The sequence below is a fragment of the Panicum virgatum genome, chromosome 3K, assembly GCF_016808335.1.
Source record: "Panicum virgatum strain AP13 chromosome 3K, P.virgatum_v5, whole genome shotgun sequence".
In the NCBI taxonomy this organism is placed as follows: Eukaryota; Viridiplantae; Streptophyta; class Magnoliopsida; order Poales; family Poaceae; genus Panicum; species Panicum virgatum.
In genome coordinates this window covers 30,396,572-30,419,288 of record NC_053138.1, presented here as the reverse complement: position 1 = coordinate 30,419,288, position 22,717 = coordinate 30,396,572, and the positions used below count along the sequence as shown (strand labels likewise).

General features: G+C 43.8%; 4 protein-coding genes across 6 annotated transcripts; 2 read left to right on the top strand and 2 right to left on the bottom strand.

Annotated features, from left to right (window-relative positions):
* Positions 1 to 904: 904 nt before the first annotated feature.
* Positions 905 to 8,819, top strand: LOC120698910 (receptor-like cytoplasmic kinase 185). 2 transcript variants are annotated; one of them, XM_039982688.1, is made up of 5 exons: positions 905 to 1,294; positions 2,370 to 2,566; positions 2,733 to 2,922; positions 3,292 to 3,683; positions 7,560 to 8,819. In XM_039982688.1, the coding sequence occupies exons 1-5, from the start codon at positions 1,189 to 1,191 to the stop codon at positions 8,100 to 8,102; spliced, it is 1,428 nt and encodes a 475-aa protein (XP_039838622.1). In that variant the 5' UTR covers positions 905 to 1,188; the 3' UTR covers positions 8,103 to 8,819. The 2 variants fall into 2 exon arrangements, with proteins under 2 accessions (XP_039838622.1, XP_039838621.1); XM_039982687.1 differs by having other exon boundaries at positions 909 to 1,294; positions 2,358 to 2,566.
* Positions 8,820 to 9,470: 651 nt separating this feature from the next.
* Positions 9,471 to 12,821, bottom strand: LOC120698911 (lipase-like). Of its 2 annotated transcripts, XM_039982691.1 has the most exons (11): positions 12,400 to 12,821; positions 11,891 to 11,961; positions 11,702 to 11,767; positions 11,554 to 11,601; positions 11,367 to 11,434; positions 11,077 to 11,149; positions 10,833 to 10,994; positions 10,183 to 10,377; positions 10,010 to 10,098; positions 9,721 to 9,923; positions 9,475 to 9,679 (listed from the first exon to the last, which is right to left on the bottom strand). In XM_039982691.1, the coding sequence occupies exons 1-10, from the start codon at positions 12,464 to 12,466 to the stop codon at positions 9,740 to 9,742; spliced, it is 1,023 nt and encodes a 340-aa protein (XP_039838625.1). In that variant the 5' UTR covers positions 12,467 to 12,821; the 3' UTR covers positions 9,475 to 9,679; positions 9,721 to 9,739. The 2 variants fall into 2 exon arrangements, with proteins under 2 accessions (XP_039838623.1, XP_039838625.1); XM_039982689.1 differs by having other exon boundaries at positions 9,471 to 9,923.
* Positions 12,822 to 14,640: 1,819 nt separating this feature from the next.
* LOC120698909 (probable LRR receptor-like serine/threonine-protein kinase At3g47570) lies at positions 14,641 to 18,959 on the bottom strand. The gene is made up of 4 exons (XM_039982686.1): positions 18,369 to 18,959; positions 18,014 to 18,101; positions 15,208 to 17,915; positions 14,641 to 15,088 (listed from the first exon to the last, which is right to left on the bottom strand). The coding sequence occupies exons 3-4, from the start codon at positions 17,882 to 17,884 to the stop codon at positions 14,727 to 14,729; spliced, it is 3,039 nt and encodes a 1,012-aa protein (XP_039838620.1). The 5' UTR covers positions 17,885 to 17,915; positions 18,014 to 18,101; positions 18,369 to 18,959; the 3' UTR covers positions 14,641 to 14,726.
* Positions 18,960 to 20,343: 1,384 nt separating this feature from the next.
* On the top strand, positions 20,344 to 22,472 carry LOC120698908. The gene is made up of 3 exons (XM_039982685.1): positions 20,344 to 20,509; positions 20,590 to 20,727; positions 21,795 to 22,472. Exons 1-3 carry the CDS (start codon positions 20,429 to 20,431, stop codon positions 22,092 to 22,094), a joined length of 519 nt encoding a protein of 172 aa, XP_039838619.1. The 5' UTR covers positions 20,344 to 20,428; the 3' UTR covers positions 22,095 to 22,472.
* The last annotated feature ends 245 nt before the right edge of the window (positions 22,473 to 22,717 follow it).

The window sequence follows — 22,717 nt, the reverse complement described above, 5'->3', positions numbered from 1 at the left end:
ACATACACATAAGCTATGCACCTGAAAATTTTTCAGTGGACTACACGAACTATCCAAAACTGTTTAAATAACCCATAGGTGTTTTTTCACCTAATGCCATGTGGACAATGACATGTTCAAAATCTACTTCGCCTCCAAACTATTAATTTTCATCTACATAACCCCCAACTTTATACTTCATCCACTGATTTTTTATGCATTTCGCTAGCGTAGATCACGACACAAAAGTTGACATGGTACTGGCCCTCGCTCTTTTCAAAACACAAGTCGGATTTGCACAATTATGATTCTATTGTAGAGGAATTAATGAGGTATAATGGTGCAAAGGTGAATATCGGGACATGCTTGTGTGAGAGAGATAGGGATGAGGTCAACACCACATCATCATTCACGTAGTCGTAGTGCCTCCACACAAGCATGATCTACATTAGAGAAATATATAAAAAATCATAAGAGGCGAGTATATAGTTGAGGGAGTATGTCGATGAAAATTAATAGTTTAGAGTTGAAGTAGATTTTAAACTTGCTATTGCCATCTCAATGTCCATGTGTAATGCCACGTAGGCGGAAAACTATCTCTAAAACAATCTAGGGGTCATTTAGAAGGTTTTAAATAGTTGGAGGTGTAGAATATCCAATTTATGATCGAGGGTGTTAACTAGACAAACCTTAATATACAGGGGTAAAGTAGATTTGTTCCTCTAATGATATATTATTTATGTATTATAAACTAGTCCAATTATTTAATTATGTTACCTATGGAGCTAAGGAACAAGGCTGAAAAAATAAAATAATAAAAAATGTAATATAAATAAAAATCAAATTATACTGCTTTAGACAGGACGAGATTACTAGTTTGATGTCAAAATATTGAAATGCCCAAAATTCGGGATCCCTCCCTCGTCAGTCGTCACTCTGTCCGAGTGTCCGAGCTGACTTTTACCCTCGATACCTTCTCTGTCCTTGTCTCCCCTTAGCTACCTTGCATCCCCGCCCGTCCGCCCCCTTCCCCCAATTCGCCGACCCGCCGCTCCTGAATCCCATCCAAATTCTTCCGCATCTTTTCAAAGATCGGGTTTTGGGAGGGGCACCGCCCCCAGATCGGGGAGAAATCCCCGTTCCGTCTGGTGGGTCGGCCTCCGCTGCCCGTTTCTTGGCTATTTTCCCCTTCTCAAGGGCGGCTCTTGGATGGGCTGCCTGCCGTGCTTCGGGTCGGCTGGTGAGGGGTCAGCCAAGAAGGGCGGCGCGCGCAAGGACGGCTCGTCGGATCGCCGCGTCACCCGCGTCGGATCAGGTACGGTTCCTGGGGAAAGGCTGGATCTTGGGTGCATTTGTGGTGGGAAATGGTCCGTAATTTCTTCTGAGATGGCCGGCTGTTGCGCGCAAAATCGGGATTTGGGTGGATCGGATTAGCGAATGAGCCAAGCTTGCTGTTCGGCAGTCCTTGTACCGCGTAGAGTATTCGACTCAGATACCACTAGAGCTGAAGTTTATCTCGTGTTTCTCGTTTAGCAAATGGCTATATGGTGCCGTGATTAATGTTAGTTTACTCTGCTCGGGAAGTTTAATATGTGCAAGATAGGACCATGACCATTACAGCTTTGTGCATCCTTTATTGTTGATGCTTTGCGTCCGGGATAATTTTATCCCTTAAAAAAGTACTGTGGCCGTTGTTTTGGTAATCCTAAAGCTTATGGGGGTGAGGTTCGCCAATGATATGGTCTTTCGCTGATAAGAAGTGACAAATAATTTGTTTGATGATGGTTATTGAACACATATTTGCTTGCACCTACCCCCAGATTTTGTCATGCTCATGCATTCTAGAATCTAGATCATGTGATATTAATTAGCATCAGTAGCTCCAGTGTTAGTTTTCTTTACTTTTTATGTATTTCATCAGTAGTTTAAGTTTTTTCTTTTTCAATCAAATACTATATTTATAAATTAAAAATGATGTAATTGCGATGCTCAATGTTTGCTTTGAGAGGCTAGAAACTCACACTCTGATCAGATTAAAAAAACAAACAGATGTAGCATTTATTTGTGGGTGGGCATGGGGGGGGGGGGAGGGGGGGGGTTCAGATTATACTATTACAATAGTACCCTAATGTGTTATGACGATGTGCATATTAGAAATGTTATGATTTATTAATTGCATAATTAATACAAGTATATTTCAGTTATATGTCTTAGATGTTTATAAGGAACAGAACTCCACTGTAAGGCATAAAGATAAGAGTTCTAGCATCAACTCATAATTTGGTGTCGCATTTAATACTTTATGTTTGTGTTTTTGTTGTAATTCATCTGGTTTATGTTGATCTCTTTAATTTGGATGAGACCTAACTCTAGACTAGCTTCTGCTTTAGATAAATCAAAGCCACAGGGTGGATCAGACTCTAAGAAGGATGCAGTTATCCTAAGGGATGGGAACAATCAACATATTGCCGCACACACTTTCACTTTTCGTGAACTTGCTGCTGCCACTAAGAACTTCAGACAAGATTGCTTATTGGGGGAAGGAGGTTTTGGTCGTGTTTATAAAGGACGTTTGGAGAATGGGCAGGTTTGTAATTCGAAAAATGCTTTGAATTCCATGTTTTTATATTGATCCTGTCGTATTTTAGGTTCAGCAATTTAGTTTTGTTGCTAATTAAGTCCTGATATGGTTGACACATAGGTGAGAATACCTCTCAATGTATCTCTCGATTAACCAAACTATACCTTTACAGGTTGTTGCAGTGAAGCAACTTGATCGCAATGGCCTTCAAGGAAATAGGGAGTTTCTTGTTGAAGTTCTAATGCTGAGCCTATTGCACCATGACAACCTGGTGAACCTAATTGGATATTGTGCTGACGGAGACCAACGTCTTCTTGTATACGAGTTTATGCCATTGGGATCACTTGAGGATCATTTGCACGGTTAGTTTGCTATACTTATCAATACTTGTTTTACTGAAACACTTCTATTAAAAGAGTTTCATTAAGTAGTATCAATTGGTGGAACTTCTCTATGAGATCTAAATTGGCCTAGGAATAAAGGATCAATTAGTGTGTTTGCTTTTGTGGTTGTGGACAATGTGCATGCATCCAGATTATTTCTTATTGCACATTCAATACTTTGAAATTTTGAATTAGAGTTTCTTTAAACCACCATACAAGAATTACAACTTGTGATTTTGTAGAGTGACTCGTAATTTTTTTCTCTCAAAATGATGTTCATGGATTTATTCTCATTTATAATTTTTTCCCTGACTGGCAACTTAATTATATAATTAATTTTTATGTTAGATATTCCACCTGATAAGGAACCTCTGGACTGGAATACACGGATGAAGATTGCTGCTGGTGCCGCCAAGGGCTTAGAGTACTTGCATGACAAAGCAAGTCCTCCTGTTATTTACAGGGATTTCAAGTCCTCAAACATTCTACTTGGTGAAGGGTTTCATCCAAAGTTATCGGACTTTGGCCTTGCTAAACTTGGCCCTGTTGGTGACAAGACTCATGTTTCAACACGTGTTATGGGAACTTATGGCTACTGTGCCCCAGAGTATGCAATGACAGGGCAGCTTACAGTTAAATCTGATGTATATAGTTTCGGCGTTGTGTTCCTTGAACTGATTACTGGTCGCAAAGCAATTGACAACACCAAGCCCCATGGAGAGCAAAATCTGGTTGCATGGGTATGCTTCTTTTCTCTACATAATTTTCTTAATAAAATTAATGGTTGGCATTCAATTATCAATGGAAAGGTCACATAACTTTTAAATTTCTTGAGATAAAGTAAAAAGCAAGTACTAAATAGTTTATCTGATTAAAAAATTCAGCCACGTTTTGTCAAAAGAATTAGGATGGGGTTAAACTATTTTCCTAACCTGGAAAATAAGACATTTACAAGAAATAGAAGAGAATATGTCAGTTCAGCCTGTTTAGTCAGCAGAAAAAAACCCAAATAATATGGTTTTACGAAGCAGCACAGACTTTTGCAGTCAAACAAATTATTTGCACTATTTGTTTAATTATTTGCATCATTTGTTTTTTTAGGCAATTCCCTGTGTGCCACTGAAATTGATCGGAATCCTCAACCTGTCACTAAATAACCTCTGATCCCATCCATGCCACCACTTGAAAGTTTTCCTTCCTCGAGTGCCAGTTCCGTCAGCTAGACGTGGGAGAACCTAGGTACTAGAAAATCCGTTAATGCCCTTTCAGTTGCTTGGACTTATGTCTTAGAGTTGGGGGCTCACCTGTCACAACTCCCAATCCTGAATTCTCTCCATCCTGATCACGAAATCGCTCTTGTCCCGCGGGACTTCTTCATTCGCAACCTCCATGCCACCTTCCACGGTCTGCTGCCCATGCATGCTGTCCGTCCTCCATTCCATGGCATGCCCCGGTATGTGGTATCCATGGTGTAGTGGCTGCTTGGAGTGGTGCCACCATGGTGGACATGAGGCGAACAGTGACGGCAGCTACGAGTTGCATGCAGGAGCTGCGCTGCTCCGAGCATATGGACAGCAGCAGTGTTGTTGGAAGAGGACCAGCAGGTCCACAAGAACATGTTGGTTCGTGGAATTGAGTTGTGCTTGTGGATCAATGTACAACAATGCTATCAAAGAAGATGTGCATGTGGGACTGCAGGCACATATTCACCAAGTTCCTAGGACGACGACATCAAGGAACAAGGAACGGGAACATGGTACGGCACTTGAGATGGATTTTTTATAGAGTTCTGTTTCTATAGAGTTGACGTGTAAAGATAATTGAATTGACGATGCTTGTACACCTTGAATTTGGGAGATGAAGCAACTTGTGTTGGGCAATGGGCAAGGTTCTAAAAAACGCTAGACGCTAGGCGAACGCTTGCCTATGGTTTAGAGTTTTTTGTGATTAAACGTAGATTGAACATGATTAAACGTGTGTTGTGATTAAACGACACTGTGATTAAACACAACGCTTGGCCACCGTTCGTCGTTTAATCAAGATTAAACGACGTTTAAAAATGTTTTTTAGAACACTGGCAATGGGAAATACTTATCTTGCTCCGCACAGAGCACCAGGAACGCGTTCCTCCATGGAGTAGACGTGATGTTCCTGGGTAGATGGAGGAGCACATGGTGGAGGCGTCGTGGATGCTTCGTTTGCTAGTCTGGGTGAGGAGGGAGCTGAAGCTGGAGATGTCTGGTGCCAACAACCGTGGTGGGGAAAGTACAAAGGTGGTGTTAGGATAGAAGGGAGTGGAGTGTGAGGGAAGCTTGGTGAGCATGTGGGAGGGCGCAGTGAGGAGGGAGTAGTGCAATCGTCACGGGGACCGGGGGCCTTGACCACTGAACAACGATAGCTACCCTGATGCAGGGCCCCCAACACCCCATGGAAGTGGGTCTGGCGTGTGAGAGCACGCAAACTTGGGGGACCTTCCTCAAGGGACCGACCAGGGGCGGAGCTACATGTTGCCGTCGTTGTCAGCTGACAACCATGAATTTTAGAAAACGTAGTGTAAAATACTGTTCAATTACTGTATCCAAGGTTAATGACACCAGTAGAAAATGATGCTGACACCGGTGAATCAGGAGGCTGGCTTCGCCCCTGGGACCGACGACAGCCGGGCTGTAACACCCTGCCCCCCAACACCGCACAGCCCAGCCCTTCCGAAGGGCGAGCCCGCTTACACATAGCACCTTAGTTATGCTTTCGTCCTCGCTTCGCGTAAAAAGATCAACCCGAAGGTGTTATGGCTGGAGGACAAAGGCTTATAAGTTGGCTCCACCCTTGCTCAACTAGTAAGGTGGTACTAAACATGTGCACGCAGCACTCATGGGCCACTACTGGGCCATCCAAATTGGGTCGGATGTCACACACCCCCCCTCAAAGAACCCGACGTCCTCGTCGGTCCAACTCACCCACACTGGGCAAATGCCTAGGAACGTTCCCCCTTGGCGCACGCCCGCACGTCTAGTGCCGGCATCATATGCCATGCCGTGTGTCCCTACCTGGGCACACACGCACCATGCGCCATATGCCTGCACACTGACCTGTACGCGCAACCGCGAGGGTCGGCTCTGATACCATTTGTAACAGCCCGCCCCCCAACACCGCACAGCCCAGCCCTTTCGAGGGGCGAGCCCGCTTACACATAGCACCTTATTTACGCTTTCGTCCTCGCTTCGCGTAAAAGGGTCAACCCGAAGGTGCTATGGCTGGAGGACAAAGGCTTATAAGTTGGCTCCACCCTTGCTCAATTAGTAAGGTGGTACTAAACATGTGCACGCAGCACTCATGGGCCACTACTGGGCCATCCAAATTGGGTCGGATGTCACACGGGCACGAGGGGGGGGAGGGGGGTAGGGAGGAAGGCGATACTGTCTAGATGGGTGCAGGAGCATTAGACAGGCGAATTTGACAGCCCTTGATCAAAGAGGGAGGTTGGAGTCGACACTTCCACCCATAAGAGGAGTAAGGGCTAAGCAAAGCTCTCTGCCCCTCCTAGGGAGCCCAAGGGACTCCCGTGAGCCGCACAATAGCTAGGGCAGTGCGGTGTTTTTGTTCATGCGACCAGCTCTAACAAGCGTTTGGTGATGTGATGGGTCCCTGAGTGATGTGTACCGACTCCGGCGCGCGCACATTATCAAGACAAAATAAAGAAATGGAAGTCATAGATGGAGGTCGGGCATTCACACTTAAGGCGGAGCCAAACGCCCAGGGCTTAAGGTGATTCGAGCCCGGGGTCCCTAAACGGCTATAAAAGGAGACCAAAGGGAATTGCAGCGGGGAGACTTTTGGAGCCTACACACACACACGACGTCGGGTATTACACTTCCTCGAGTGGCTTGAACTTGTTTGAAATCCCGTTCGTGAGATTGTGTGTGTGTGTGTGTGTGTGGAGGGGGGGAGGGGTCTAGCATCCGGAAGAATTGAAGGGCGATTGGTCATTAACACTAAATTTTGACAACGTCCTGGGAGCTAACAGCGAGTTTGGGTAACCAAAGTGATGGAAGTGGCATAGTGAAAATTTCAAGTAGTGGCAGGTTGGTGAGCAGGAGTTTTTGGGTAGCAAATTGAATTTCAATATTATTTAGTGGCACACAGGGAATTCTATCTTGTTTTTTTCCTTTTATACTGTCATTTGATTGTTCTATTTCTTTTATTCCCTCATCATATCATATAAGTATTTATAGTAATTGTCTGTAATCTTCATTAACTCACATATGGTGATGGACTTCTATCTGTTGCTACTTAATACATCATTGCCTTCTCCTTTTTCTTTTCTTGAATGATATCTCCTAAATACTAATGTATAATATGATTTTTTCAATACATCATTATACTTGGTTCAATCAAATTATTTTTCAAAGTGCTATAGACTTCACGTGGCATCAATTAATATGTATCTGTCTTACTAAATCATGTTTTTGGTCCTGCAAAAGTGTAAATGGGATTATATTACATCGTTGAGTCACTTGTGCACATTCTTGGGCTGCTTAATATTAAACAAATATTGCTCTGGATATATGTTCCCATATTAAAAGTTTGGATACCTGATTTATGGTTGATTTTTTCAGGCTCGTCCTCTCTTCAAGGACCGGCGAAAATTTCCTAAAATGGCTGATCCATTACTTCAGGGCCGTTTCCCCATGAGGGGTCTGTATCAGGCATTAGCTGTTGCTGCTATGTGTTTGCAAGAGCAAGCTGCTACACGCCCCTTTATAGGTGATGTGGTCACTGCTCTTTCATACCTAGCTTCTCAGACATACGATCCAAACGCACCTGTTCAACATAGTCGGAGTAATTCATCAACTCCGAGGGCTAGCCGAGGTGGCGGGAGCAATGACCAACGCCGTCTCCGCTCACCGAATCACCATTCTCCGGATTTGAGGAGAAGGGAAGCCACCACAGGGTCAAAATACGAGGCTGAGGTCAGTAGGACAAACTCTGGCAGTGGTTCTGGTCGTCGGTCTGGCTTGGATGACATGGATACGGCAGGTTTGCAATTGGGCAGTCCTGGACATGCAGGAAGGAAGAGGGAATCTTCGAGGACCACAGAAAGGCAGCTAGCTGTTGCTGAGGCCAAAACATGGGGGGAGAATTCGCGAGACAGAAATTGACCAAAACTCTCAGGGCAGCATTGTTGAGAGTATGAAGGAGTCGAACTCTGAAGCAGAAGGTTCAATCCATTCATCATTCAAAAGAAACGATGAGTTCCTTGCCAGCACCAAACAGGACGATTAAGGACTCTGCATCTGTTCCATCTTGGTCCCTTGGTCATGTGAATAGAGCTTTCCTTTTGCCCCCTTTCCTGGCTGTTGCCGCTGCTTCACAGCTTCTCCATACAAATATCATCGCCGCCACAACCACCGTCAAAACGCCCATTCCTGGCGTCCATTCCTCGTGAATGTGATCATGTGTATGAGCCTTTGTTGTCATGGCAAAGAACAACATTCGGCTGAATATGTACCGGGCATAGGGAAAATCTGCTCTGAGGAGCAAAGGATTTCACCCTATGGGTATCTTATGTTGCTGTTGCATGATGGGTGTCAGCGGCTGCACCAATGTTGGAGTGTAGAGCTTATGTCATGTACCGAGGGTTGAGGGATGTGATGTTCTTTTCCTGAAGGGTCTGTACCTGGGTTACAGCAGTCTACCTGTGTTTGATACATCTGTCTTGTTACATTTTTGAGTTGAGTTGTCAGAACACATCCTTTATGTTGTCTGCATCAACAAACTGTCGTGCCCCTTGCCTCTTGTGCATGCTGTTTTGAAAACTGGTGTTGTTCCCCTTCCTATGAACCAAACTTGAAATCATTAGATTTGTTGCACCAGAACTTGATGCGAATCATGATTAGTGATATACTCATTCATTTCCAATCATCCATTTCCGGAGGATTTGCAAGTTTTAGTACAAACTTATTCATCTTCAAAATAAGCATAAGCATCAGATATCAAGTCACCCAGTAAAACACAGCTGTTATTTCCGTTTGAGAAATTATGCAATTCTGTTTGTCATAAGTGACAAAATTTTCAGGGATCTCACTCTCAGATCTTAGGGTATCTGGTTTTGTGAAATCAAACTCACTTAGAATGGGTGTGAGATATCAAACTTAAAACGGAACAGTCCATCATAGGGTCGTTACATAAATTGTGATTGGGCGAGATCAGTTTTTTTCTTAGCCACAGGTTGACACTACGGGGCAATTTTAATTCTAAGATAGATGAAGATGACCACTGAAACGTAGCTTGCTAGGAAACTCGTCGAAACCAGTTTCTTGAGGAAGTATCCACAAATTAGTGAGCTCAGTGTTATAAAGCCCATGTACTGGTGTGGCAAGGGTGGTGATGGATCAACCCACCATTTCTTAGGTCCAACTGACTTAGCTTCAGGGATATATCAGCAATCCACTCAAACTAAACACCCATTTAGTTCGTGGACTGACCATAAAAGTGTTCATCAAAGCATAGACTATTTCGTCTGCAAGGACAAGGAAAACATAGTCGAATTTCTTTATAAAAAATATTCGCTTTTACTGCAATGCTGTACAAGTTGCAGATTGCTGGAAAGTTGGTATATATACATATGTATATACAGCTGACAAGTAAACCCTATAAAATGAAGATTGCTAGCAGTATATTTTATGTGACGGAACAGAACCATTCGCGAAGTCATTCATCCTATATATCCCCTTTTGATTTCATAACAATAGGAATAAGCAATACGGGGAAATTTATTCATGCATCTTGAGTTTATTCATTGTGCACTGTATAGCTCATCGAATGATAAACCAGGCTGCTTGGAGAACACAATGTTGCCAGCAGGATCCATCTTATACTGCAGGGTTCCCGTGACAATTCTGCAATGTCCCAATGACTCGGCATGCATGCTGATGCCAAGATAGTGTATATGGTCCCGCACACTGTTTCCACTCACAGAACTGGAAAGCGGAAAAGATTATGTTAGAAGGGGCATCAATTTATGGTGTAATTAAACCACAGAAATTGATGCGTGTGCAAGAGGGACCTGCTACAAGTTGGGTCTTCTCCAGAATCATCACAAATTTCCTCTATTGAATATTCGAAAGTTCCTAGGCCAACATTGTGGATCCATACCTGAAAGAATGATACAGTTGATATGTGCTAGAAATCAAGAAGAGACAGTTATATAGCTCGCAGGGAGACAAACAAAAAGCACACCTCTCGTGGAAAATGGTGGTATGTCTTTTGTGGGAAGTAGCGGTAGTAGGGAGGTAAATGAGGCACAATGTCGTGTGCATTGGTCACTCGGATTGCATTTGGCAAATGCCCTTTGAAATTAGAAGCAAAGACAGCATTGCCAATCCGTGGTTGTCCAAATGTCATGAGAGTAACATCCTTTAACCCAAAGTTAACCTACAAGAACATAGAATGCCGGTTAGGGAAAAATGCATGATTTATATTTTTTTGAATGCTCATAAGTATGTTTTTAGAGGGTTTTCACGTTTCCACTGAGAAGGAAAGGAAAAGAATGCTTTAACACAATTCACTTCGTATGCTTGAGGCAACAGTTATGTCCATACTGTAAGGTATTGCATCAGATCCACAGTGTGTAAGTCTATCTTAGGCTCTGGAACAGGATGAAGTTTGGCACAAAATTTATTCTCAGCCAAGGTTCTTAATATCAGATGGTACTGGTAGGATTGGCAAATAAAGTGGCTACCATTGTTTTCCGGTAAGAATAGCAAAAATAGTTTCATCCCTTAATAGGCACAAAAGTTGAGACAAAACAGCATCCATTTTCATTCAATGTGGCCAGTAACTTCTAAGAAAAGATAAACAAAAACCAGCGTACAAAGCTTGTTACTCACAACAAGATCAAGGGCGCAAAATGAGGCCATAGCTCCTCCCATGGAGTGTCCAGTGACCATGATAGGAATATTACCATACACCCCCCTGGTCTTGTGAATACCTCTGACAACTCCATCACGCAATGTTGTGTAATGGTAAGCAGAATAAAATCCACTGTGAACCTATAAGAAGATAGAAGACCAACATATTTGTCTGCAATCTGAGTGAATGGAGTTTGATCATAAATACAAAGACCATGCTCACCTTTGCTTCAGGCATGCCCGGGTAGTCGAGATCCAGTTGTTTCCAAAATAAGTCCTCTATCCAGTTCTGAATGCTGAGAAATCATAGGAACATAAATTATTGCAAAAGAATAACATGGGCAGACTTTCATATCTATTTGACAGGCCTCATATATTTAATTTGAAATGCCTCACATTTTAGTGCCTATGACATTCGGAAGAAAGCGAACAGCAAAGCTTTCCAAAGAATCAAAACTTCAAGGGCACCATTTAAAAAGTAAGAGGAAGTTGTAAGAGATATATAATAATTACCTGTTTTCTTGTGTGCCCCTGAACACGACTATAACTGCATTCATATCTCTAGCAAATCCAACATATGCCTGATTCATCATAAATACATCATCAATATAAGATAAAGCCCAATACTAAGTAATAAGAAAAAAAAAGATTCAGGCGAGATAGGCAGAAGTCCTGAAAGTAAAAGACATATTGTTGTTACCTGTAAGCAATTTTTCACATCAACAATCAGCTCTACCACCTCAAACCCCTGAGCCACAAAACAAATTTAACGAATCTTCCACACCAAACAAAATATGAATTTGAAAAGCTTTGGTGAAATCATAAACTGTTTTCAGATGATGATATACCTCTGTTAAGTCGCCACATCTTTCACACGTCCAGGTGAACAACTGGGTCAGATCAGCAGTATAAACCTGCAAAAAAGCGCCAGGTTCAAGTCCACCAGAGCCACATCATATTTTACTAGAAATCAGAGGTATTCACCAGTAAGATAATCTAAAGCGGGCCATGACAGCAACAAGGTCAGATGAACCTACAGCCGAAGTATATTCAGCGAGCGTCTGGGCAAGAGCTGGGTCATATATGGGCGCATGTTTGGTCTTCAGTTCTGAGTCAAAAAAGCACAAACAAAATGAGAATGCAGTAAAATGTGCCATACATGAGACATAACAAGAGGGAAACAGACTACTTAAACTACGAATCCTTGCAGGTTATGCCAACACATAGTGTATGACGGAGCATCTTCAAGACTTAAACCTTGCGTTTCACGAACAGAAGAAATGTTCAAAACATGTAACCTTCGAGCGTTAAACGATTCTGCAGACTCAACACATCACTGAACGCCCCCACATTCCCCAAGCAAACCTAGGAAAATTAACCGGCAGGCAGAGTCCGTTTGTACCATACGGCGCTCAATAGTCAAGCTGAAACTAATCCAAGGCGGAATCTGTCCTTATCAAAAAAAAAAAAAAAATCCAAGACGGAATTTTTCCTTTTCCTTTTATGCGGCGAGACAAACAAGAACAAAGAAGGGCCAACAGCCTACCTCTCCCGCAGCAATGCACCACCAGGCACAACAAAACAGCGGCCGCGAGCCACCTCCGCGGCTCCATATGCCCTGGAGCCGCGGCGCAAGAACCAGGGCGAAACCGCCCCCAAAATTGCGAGGAGGAAGACAAAAATCCTGCCCACACTAGGCACAAGAACGACGGAATCCGCCCCACCGGAGACCAAAACCAGCGGAATTGGTGCGAGAAGGACCTGCCCCAACCCGGCGAGGATCAATGATTGGGGTTAGGTGCGCGCCGAATCGGATTTAGGAGCCATACATACACGATTCGAGTTTGAGGAGTATAGGGCAAGTAACGAAAGGGAAAAAATTAAAAAATACGAGGGAAAAAAGTTAACGGGGAGGAGAGTTGAATTATGGTACTTGAGGGAGGGGTACTTGGTAAAGGCCACGCGTCTCTGATAATTGCGGTATTTATGCATAATAGTAGGGGTTAAGTGTTAAAGTCCTTCAAAGGGTTCGAGGCTTATTGGGTCTGGACATGTATTTCTGCTTTGGGCTGGATAGCAATCGGGCCCGGCCCAGTTGGAGATGATCATTTTAAACTGGCTTACTTTTTTTTTATGCGGTCATAATTCCCTTTCTTTCGCTGGACAAGAGACCAGAGATTCCTTGAGCAAACAAGCCAAAAGCAGAGCAAACATGCACGCGTGCTGTTACCTGTTTCTCAATGTGATGTGGTTCTCTGAGTTTGATCGTAGTGGCACATTTGCTGCAACACGGCATCCTATCTATGATAGGAGTGTGGATTTTAACTGACTGATGGATCCCCGTAACTGAATTTCATACCTGAAGGATGATTTTTCATATCTTGATGAGAATTTTCACTAGTGAATGATGGATAATTGTCAGATAACCAAGAATATGCACTGAACATTCAGCAATGGTGGGTACATTCTTCAATCCTCTTCCATGCATGAAAAATACAACTCGTCGGGTTCGTATACCTTCCTTTCTTATCGATCCTAGCATCTCCAACAGATTACTCATCTCTCTTCTCATAACAAAAAATTGGTGTTTTTGGTGATGGAGGTGCTCTAGCAAATTACCAATCCAAAAATGATTTTCCCTCTACCCTATTTTTAGTGATTGGATTTTGTAGTCTGCTGCAGGAACCATTACCTAAAACATAAAAGTAGTTATTGGTAATGAAAAGAGAGTTTGTTTAGGATATGGAGTATAGATAATCTGTTGGAGATGCCCACGTGTTGGGGCCGTATTATTTGTTGGTGCTTTCTTTTCTCTTGGTCCATCTGTCCTCATGCTGACACTCGATTAGGAATCACTGGTTTCCCGCTTTGCCTTTTAGTTTTCTCCCCTTCTTTCATTCTGCTACCCGTCTAGGTCTATTTTATCAAAACTTCCAATCATCTTTTGTCGACTGATTTCTCAAAAACTCACTCTTTCTAGTATGAGATAGATAGATTCATAGATAGAATAGAATAGATAGGCACACTCCTCTTCTTGAAAAGAAAGGAAAAGAAAAGAAAAGAAGAAAATGAGAATAATTGCAGGTTGACTGACATGTAGACCATGCGGCAATTACTTGTGCCACGACGCCCGGTGAAAAATTAGTTGGGTGGCTAATAATTCATCGGCAACATTATATGCCATCCAAAACAAAGAATACGGCTTCAAAAAAAAAAAAATCGAGAGCACTCGGCAGGGCGCCCTAGCGGTGGGTCACTCGTCCCTGGGGCGCTTGCGGATGCTGCTGCAAGCGGTTCCCAGTCCCAGCGTCGTTGGAGTTACCAATGGCGAAGAATACTGCACTTTTATTTTATTTAGTGGAATGAAAAAAATAAAAGAATCTCAAATCCCGGCTAAGTTGAGACTGTAGTATAAGGGAAACGAGTTAAAACTCAATTATTGGAAGTTGGAGGTAGTGTTCAAATCATATTGAGTATCTATTACCAAGCTACTTCCTCCATTTCAAATTATAGATCGTTCGATTTTTTTTAATCTTAAGTTTGATCACTCGTCCTGTTCAAAAAATTTGTGCAAATATAGTCAAATCTAAAATATTCTTGAAGAACATGTATTGATAAATCAAACCACAACAGAAAAAGTGATATTTTGCTCAAATTTTTAAATAAGACGAGTGGTCAAACTTAAGTGCAGTGCGGGAAGCCTACGGCACTGGGTACGCCCTTTTTTACGAGTGGTCAAACTTAAATTTAAAAAAATCAAACGACCTATAATTTGGAATGGAAGGAGTACGTGATGAAAGTCTCTTAAAAATTTATTCAGTGTTTTAGGCAGAGCAGAACAACTGAAACCACCTTGTTGCTTTTGCTTTAGGATCATTCAACATATGAATCCCTGATTGTATGCAGCTTGGCAGCCACCTCTTGCATGCTGATGCGCTCGCTCGGGGCTGACTTGGTGCAGCAGAGTCCAATGTTCAGTACAGAAAGAAGGCAATGTGCGGCATTTTCATCGTCAGTCACCGAATCTTCTTGGGAGAGGCCCAACTCTTGTACCAGCTGAGGATCAACAATCTGCAGCATCTTATCAGGGATGTTCATCTCTGTATACTTTGCAATGCTCAGTCCGTCCCTGAACATCTCATCTGTTGGCTTCCTCCTTATGAATATCTCGAGGAGAACAACTCCGAAGCTATATATATCTGCAGCAGTTGAAACTTGACCACCCGCCGCACATTCTACAGAGTGCGTGTTGGAAGAGTTCAGGTTAGATGTTTACATAAATATAGACAAATTACGAAACTATGCTCCAGAGTTAATCAATAAGAAAATACAGTGTGAAATTGATCACATATACCTGGAGCAACATATCCTATGGTTCCGTTTATCGCAAATGAAGAAGTCGAATCTGAGTTACCAAAAGATGTGGAATAATCAGTTCTGAACCTTGCAAGACCAAAATCTCCAACATGAGCTGTCATATTGTCATCCAAAAGAATGTTGCTAGGCTTGAGATCACAATGAATAATTGTTCCCTGATGGCTGTGGTGTAGATATGCCAATGCATCAGACACGTCGACTGCAATGTTTAACCTTTGGGCCAGTGAAATATAGCACAGATCTGAAGATCTATTATCATGTGGAGTTGAGTACAATAATTTATGCAAGTCTCCTCGTGGCATGAATTTATATACCAATGCTTTGAAGTCATTTCCACTTGAATCTATGCTTGAGCACGCCGTTAAGATAGGAACTAGATTGCGATGCCGTACATTTCTCAGAGCATTACACTCTGTAATGAAGCTCTTTTGTGCTCCCCTTATCTCTTGATTGAAGACCTTGATAGCAACTACATTTATATCTTGAAGTAGTTGTCCTCGGTATACAAAACTGTATCTCCCTTTGCCAATTAAATTGGCCGTCGAGAATCTGTTAGTTGCTCTAGCAAGATCCTTATAGGAAACTTTGGGAAACTCTCTACCAAATGAGGGCAAAGATATTGATTTTGTCCCTTTTTCCCCCTTCAAAATTAATAACAGCAATATCACTATGGCAAGTGTCACCATGATGGCTAATGGGATTACTACCTTGAGTAGTACAGATAGCTTGTGTTTATTTTTAGGTGAAATTTTAATAGGACATTCAGGTAGGTGTAACTCCTGTACACCTCCACAAAGCTCCGGATTTCCATCGATTTGCACGGCAGTTGAATTCTTGAAGATTCCTTTAGTTGGGACCTGACCTGTAAGATTGTTGAATGACAAATCTAGCAGTTCAAGATTCTGAAGGTCACCAAGTGACACTGGTATTGATCCACTTAACATATTGTGTGACAGGTTGAGAAGTTGTAGGCTAATTAATTTGCCAAACGAAGAAGGAATACCTCCACCAAAATTATTCTGGTCCAGCACTACTTCTTGCAAATTTTCACAGTTACCCAAAGTATCAGGAATATCTCTCGACAGATTATTGGATGAAAGCTGCAAAATCCTGAGCTGCTTGGCATTCCCTACTTCTGTTGGAAGTTCTCCACTGAGATTGTTGAATGCGAACTCAACTTGCTCAATCATGGGAATGCTGAAGATCTCCTTTGAAAGACTACCATGAAGATTGTTATAAGAAGTGGTGATTGTTGTAAGGAACTGAAAATTTCCAAAGCTTGAAGGTATGTTTCCAATGAACTGATTTGAGTGCAGATAAAGCTCTACCAAATGTGACAGATTGGAAAGGGAGGAGGGAATATACCCTGTAAAATTGTTGTTACTCAAGCTTAGTACTTGCAACGTTTTCTGGCCTCCAAGCCATTGTGGCACAGAGCCTGTAAACCGGTTGTAATCCAGTCCAAGAGCTATCAGGTTTGGAAGATTTGCGATGCCTGAAGGAAAACTCCCTGATAATAGGTTCTGTCCCAAGTAAAGAGACTGAAGCTGAACTGAAAAATTTCCTAATGAATTTGGTACCTGTCCTTCCAGCTGATTCCCTGCCACAGAGAATCGTTGTAGCTCAGTGCAATTAGCTAAGCTATCCATGAAATCCCAGTCTTGCTTGCTGCGAGCATGGAGCTGATTCATCTCAAGATGCAACCATGTAAGATTGGCAAGCTTGCCAATGGAGGCAGGCACCACCCCGGTGAAGAAATTGGAAGCGATATCAACCTTGACTAGGTTCGAAGCATTTGCCAAGGAAGGAGGGACATTTCCTCGAAAGAAGTTGCCCCCAACGAAGAGCCACCGTAGATTGGGCAGCGAGCTGCCGATGCCGGACGGCATCTTGCCGCTGAAGCGGTTGGTGTCGAGGTCAAGGCGAACGAGCGCCGACATGTTCAGGATTGCCTCTGGGAACCCACCTGTGAATCGGTTGCCGCCGATAGCCAGTGTCTTCATCTCACGCAGCGCCGCGAGCTCACCAGGGATGCCACCGCCGAGGCCGTTATTGAACACACAGGCGAAGCGCTTCAGCGCTGTGATGTTGCCAAGCGTGGAAGGGATGGTCCCAATAAGATTGTTGAACGAGAGGTTCAGCTCCTCCAGGCCAAGAGGCAGGTCTCCAGGTAATCCTCCGGCGAGCTCATTTCTATCCAGCCATAGCACCTTCAGATCGGAACAGTTTGCAAAGCTCGGTATGATCCCTTGCAGCGTGTTGTTGGTCAGGTAGAGTGACCGGAGACGACGCAGGTGGCCGAGAGATTCAGGAATTTGTCCAGAGAACCTGTTCGTCGCCAGTGATAGATTCCTGAGGAAAGTCAGGTTGCCAAGTGAAGGAGAGATGTGGCCAACCAGACCTTGGTTACTGAGATCAATGGCGGTGACGCGAGGTGGGTTCTTGGAGCTGCATGAGACGCCTTCCCATCTGCAGAAGTGGGTGCTTTCGTTCCAGGAGATCAAGGATTGGTGTGGATCGAGAGTGATCGCATTCTTGAATTCTAGCAGAGAGCGTCGATCTGTGTCGTTTCCGAAAGTTGAGCAGATGACTGGATGGGAGATGGAGGCCAGGAACACCAAGAGGAAAGGTGCAGTTGAAGTAGTAACCTTCATGGCAAGCTTGTTTGGTCGAATTTTGATCGATCTTGGTTATATTGTATATAGAAACAGAGCGGAAAAAATTTCAGATATTCAGAAAACCCTGAAAATGTTCAGACAACCTGTGGATAGTAGTTGAAGTACCTGAATTATTTAACTTGGGATGGGCTGTTCTTTGAAAACTTGCTTTCTGTTGAGACGTGTACAGAGTTGAGAGTTCTCTTTTATGACGCTGCACACAAGGACAAACATAGTAGTATTACAGCTCAAACCTTAAGGTCAGTCCCATAAATTAAGCTATTCTTTATTCTACTCGATGATTAATGGTTGATGCTCATACATGAGTTGCTTGCTCATCAGATATACTATACGGCCATGGCGGACGTGGTGCTCCGGCGAACCGGCCTGCGGCAGCGCCAGGCTGTAGCAGGGCATCGAGGGCGACGGCAGCACACAGGATGGCAACACAAAGGAAGGCGGAAGGGCTGATGGCACCTACTGGCGGGCTCGGGGGTGACGGGGTTGGTGCAGCGGCGAGGCGAGGCAGGAGCGGTCGGAGCCGTGCCGTGCCGTGCCGAGCAGCTGCGGCGGTGTAGGCGTACAGGCGCTGGCTCGACGAAGAGCTCGGGCGGCGCATCCTTCTCCTCCTCGGCTTCTCTCCCTCCCTTCTTGCTCTTCTTGGCGCTCCTCCTATCCTCTGCTCCCTCCTCTCCCTTAAATTGGCGGCGGCTGGAAGGGGGAAACCCCAAATTGTCTAGGGTTTCCACCACGGGCGGCGACCTGGGGTTTTATAGGGGCTTAGCTAGGGTTTGGCGCGGGCCCAAACGTCGAGAACGGCAAGGATGGGACGGGCTCGGTGCGGGGCGAGGTGGCGGCCATCCAGGGCTTCTCCGAGTCGAGCTCGAGGTGCTTGCGGGCCCGGATCGGCGGCGTGAGGCGCGGCAGGCGGTTTCCCCCTCTTGTCGCGGAGCGGGGACAGGCGGTCGCGGCTGCTGGCGTCGGCACCGGCGGTAAAGGTGAAAAGGCGGAGGCGGGGCAGAGCAGAGAGGGCGTGTCGCGGGCGAGAGGAGGAAGGAAGTGGAACAGAAGGGGGGCGCCGACAGGTGGGGGCCACCGGTCAGCGGCAGTGGAAAAAGAAGAGGCGCGGGCGTGGACTGGGCTGGCTCGTCCATGCGCGCGCGCGTTTGCTGGGTCGTGCGGTGGCTCCGTGGGCCGTGCGTGTTGGCAGGCCGCGCTGGGTAGCTTGCCGGTGCGCGGGGTAGCAGGCCGCCGTGGAGGCTGGTTGTTGAGCTGGGCCGCGGAGTAGCAGGCCGGGCTAGCTAAACAGGCTGCTGCTGGGTTGGTTTGCTGGCTGGTTTTGGGTTGGACCGGGTTGGACTGAGTCGGATCGGGTTCGGTAGGTTGGGTTAGCGGATCAGGTTTGGACTTGGTTAGGGTTAGGGCTTTGGATTTTAATTTGAATGGCTCGATTCAAATTAAATCTCACGCAAGGGTTAGCGTTTGAAATTAAATTGAGGGGCACATCCCAATTTAATTTCCACCCAATTTCATACAATAAAATAAATCCAAATCCAAATCCAAATCGAATAAACAAGGTAGAGCCAAATAAATCCAATAACATCCAAATATTCCCACTCTAGCAAATAATATCCTTAATTAAGAACAAAGTTTTAATTTATTAGGAATTTTGGAAGGCAGAAAATCTACTTAAGATGATAATTACAACATTGCCACGAAAAATTATTGAAATTCGCATTTTCCAACTTTATAACATTCCGGAAAAATCCGGGATGTTACACATTTTTATATACTAGTACTAAGGTGTAATTATAATATATTTAAATAATTGAAAAACTTTTGAATTTTTTTGTGTATACCCCTTTGACATATCTTAGAATTAGTATATGATCATACTCAAAGTACTAAATGATGAGTATGTAGACATACGCATGATGGTAAACTAATGGTGAGAGTAATACTCTTTTCATTCCTCAGAATTCCGATATTTTTTATTTAATAAGATTCCAGGATCCTTAGCCAGCTAACAAGGTGGGAATTGAGCCCTTTTTTTTTCTAGCTCAGGTGGGAATTGTGCTGGGCAGCCAATCTTCCTAGTGGGCCTTAGCTCGTGCGGCCACGATGAATCCAAGCCTCGCCGTGGCTAGAGATGAAAACGGATCGGATACAGACGGATATCACTGATATTGTATTTGTTTTTATATTTGTAATCGAATATGGAGTCGGATACTGATAGTGTTAGTTTTTGTCGGATAAGATTGTAATGGATATCGACATCATAAAAATATAATTTTTGATCATTCGGATACGGATCAGTTACGAATATTGGATATTCGAAATCGGATACGGACGGATAAAAATCTTTTTAAACCGGATCGAATATCTTCACCATTTAGTCCCTAGCGTAGCACTGTCGTAGCCGCGCACATGGAACCGAAGAGTATCACGTGAAGGAAAGGTGAGAGACAAGCTCAAGTTACCCAAGCTAAGCTTAATTGCGGTTAGCTGCCTCGCACTGGTAAGAGGGATCGATCGCTCGAAATGGAGCTCTCACCGGCGCCGAAGGGGAGGTGGGCCGACCTCCCCGAGGACATCGCCCTCGCCCTCGCCTCCCGCCTCCAGGTCTCTATCTCTCTCCTTCGCTCCCGCTAAAGCCCTAAAGGGCTCTCTCGTTGACTGCGCTGGCTCGGAACCGCGCGCAGGAGGCCGACGTGTGCGCGCTCGGCGGCTGCTCCCGCTCCTGGCGCGCCGCCTGCGACGCCGACTGCGTCTGGGAGCGCCTCTTCCGCTGCCGCTGGCCGGCCGCCGCGGCGGAAGCGGCAGCAGCATCCCGTGTGCAGGTAGGTAACGAGGGAAGCTCTTGTTTTAGCGATATATATACCGATCCTGTAGTCGTCCTGACTGAATTTCATCCGAATTTGTGAGTCATCCTAGCTCAATTTTCACCGGGATTAGAACCTCGAGCTATACATCTTCGGGACTTATAGTATCATCATCCTGCCATTAGGCTCGTTCTGGAATTTATCTGATATATGCTTATTGATATCAAGGAAATTTTACATATGCGTGATCTGAGGTTGATATTAATACGATTTGCTTCTTGCGCCAATCAGAAAACTATTGTTCTTGCAATACAAACTTCTTGAATTTTCTACTGAAAATGTGATGATGCTCGCCCTGTGGTCTTAGATTATGCTAGTGAATTGTCGGACATTCAATGTATCTGGAATTGTTAGTAGAAACGATGAAGCCTACGTCCTGCTATCCTTGTGCATTATTCTTCGCTTAATGCGATGGCAATGGCAATGGCATTTATCATTGTTCATGATGTGCTGATTATAAAGTTATTATCTCTTTTATCTGTACCCCTTCTTCATTTATCATGTGAGAGTGAGACCTTATTAATTTGTATCGGGTGGAATCACGAAACTGGATATGACTTGCATGTAATTTTAAGTCTTCAGCTGTGGTTCAAAAATTACCTATTTAACTGGTTCCATTCCATGAATATAATTATTTTCGCTGTTTGAGCATAAACATACAATAATTCAGATGCTTATCCATTTTAAGGCTCAACTTTTAGTGGACACCGTTGGCCCTCCAAGCTTCCTCTCCATTTTCTGTGACGTCTCTTATAGAGAGAAAGATATAGAAAACTGATTGGCTGTATGCAACGCATTAGCATTTAGCAGGCTGGCAGAACCAATTTATGGGACCAGAATGATACCTGCCGACTACAAGTCATATTCCTTTTAGAGATTTTGATACAAAAATTGAAAATAAGTTCACCCCAAGTTGAATATCTGATGTACCATTTCCGGTGTATTTTCTTTATATACTTTTATGCTCCTGTGATACTGAAAGCTGGCTGATCAAGGTTTCAAGTTTTGTACAAATTTTGCTGCAGGGATGGAAAGCTCTCTACATCAACCAACACAGAAGAATGGGTGTTGCAATATCCAATGTGGTTGAATTTGTGGGGAGCAGCTTAAATAACGGGTGGCTTGAATCTGAATGTTATTTGAAAGCTATTGCTGATCTGGCGTTGACGGCTGATATAGGATTTCTCGATGTCCAGTTTTTTTTGTTTTCAAGGAATCATAGTGCAATAATAAACCTCATTGGATTGCACTACTCAATTGCATCTTTGCATGTTCCGGTGAGTAAAGCATTGCTGGTGATTTTGCTGCATTTCTCTTATGGCTAAACGGGCTTCATATTGAAAGAACTCTACACTGCTTCATTTCTATATTGCTAAAGCCACTATTTTTCATTGCTTTACTCCAAACCTTGTATAGGCAGATTTATAATTGCGATGTTAGAAAACTGTTTTGGCCCCAAACTTGATCTTATATCTTCTACAGAAGTCAGAAATAGCTACACTGTGCTCAAGCTTAATTCTGGCAACTTCTATGTTTTTTTCTTTGAAGCAGTCATGTCTTGATTGGCTGTTTTGCATATCATAAGTCCGTAAGAGTTATTAGTAGTAACTTTTTATAGGCATCACATATTTTCTCTATTTTATCATTTACCACTATATGCCTGATGTGCAATGTATCACCTATCATAAATCAAAGTATCATAAATGTAGCACTTCAAATAAAATATTTCTATATATGAAAGTTGGTTCCCAAAGCGCACGGGGAGGCTATCCACGGTAGCGAAAAAATTTTATTACGTTCGATCTTGTTTCTACGGTGTGGATTTCTTGTTCGTGCATGCGTGTTTGATCTCTGATCTCCTCTTTCACACGGTGCGACTTCCGTGAAACTTCCTTTGCCCTTTCCACCGTCCTGCCGCCGCATCCTTCTCGCCTGCTTACCTGCCTAG

Coding starts and splice junctions, on each gene's coding strand:
- LOC120698910 (XM_039982687.1), top strand. CDS start 1,189: ATGGGCTGCCTGCCGTGCTTCGGGTCGGCTGGTGAGGGGTCAGCCAAG. Junction 1,295..2,357: donor CGTCACCCGCGTCGGATCAG/GTACGGTTCCTG, acceptor ACTCTAGACTAG/CTTCTGCTTTAGATAAATCA. Junction 2,567..2,732: donor GACGTTTGGAGAATGGGCAG/GTTTGTAATTCG, acceptor ATACCTTTACAG/GTTGTTGCAGTGAAGCAACT.
- LOC120698911 (XM_039982689.1), bottom strand. CDS start 12,466: ATGGAGCCGCGGAGGTGGCTCGCGGCCGCTGTTTTGTTGTGCCTGGTG. Junction 11,962..12,399: donor GGTGCATTGCTGCGGGAGAG/GTAGGCTGTTGG, acceptor TTTTTGACTCAG/AACTGAAGACCAAACATGCG. Junction 11,435..11,553: donor ATGTGAAAAATTGCTTACAG/GTAACAACAATA, acceptor ATGATGAATCAG/GCATATGTTGGATTTGCTAG.
- LOC120698909 (XM_039982686.1), bottom strand. CDS start 17,884: ATGAAGGTTACTACTTCAACTGCACCTTTCCTCTTGGTGTTCCTGGCC. Junction 15,089..15,207: donor CATAGGATATGTTGCTCCAG/GTATATGTGATC, acceptor CGCACTCTGTAG/AATGTGCGGCGGGTGGTCAA.
- LOC120698908 (XM_039982685.1), top strand. CDS start 20,429: ATGGAGCTCTCACCGGCGCCGAAGGGGAGGTGGGCCGACCTCCCCGAG. Junction 20,510..20,589: donor CCCTCGCCTCCCGCCTCCAG/GTCTCTATCTCT, acceptor AACCGCGCGCAG/GAGGCCGACGTGTGCGCGCT. Junction 20,728..21,794: donor CAGCAGCATCCCGTGTGCAG/GTAGGTAACGAG, acceptor ATTTTGCTGCAG/GGATGGAAAGCTCTCTACAT.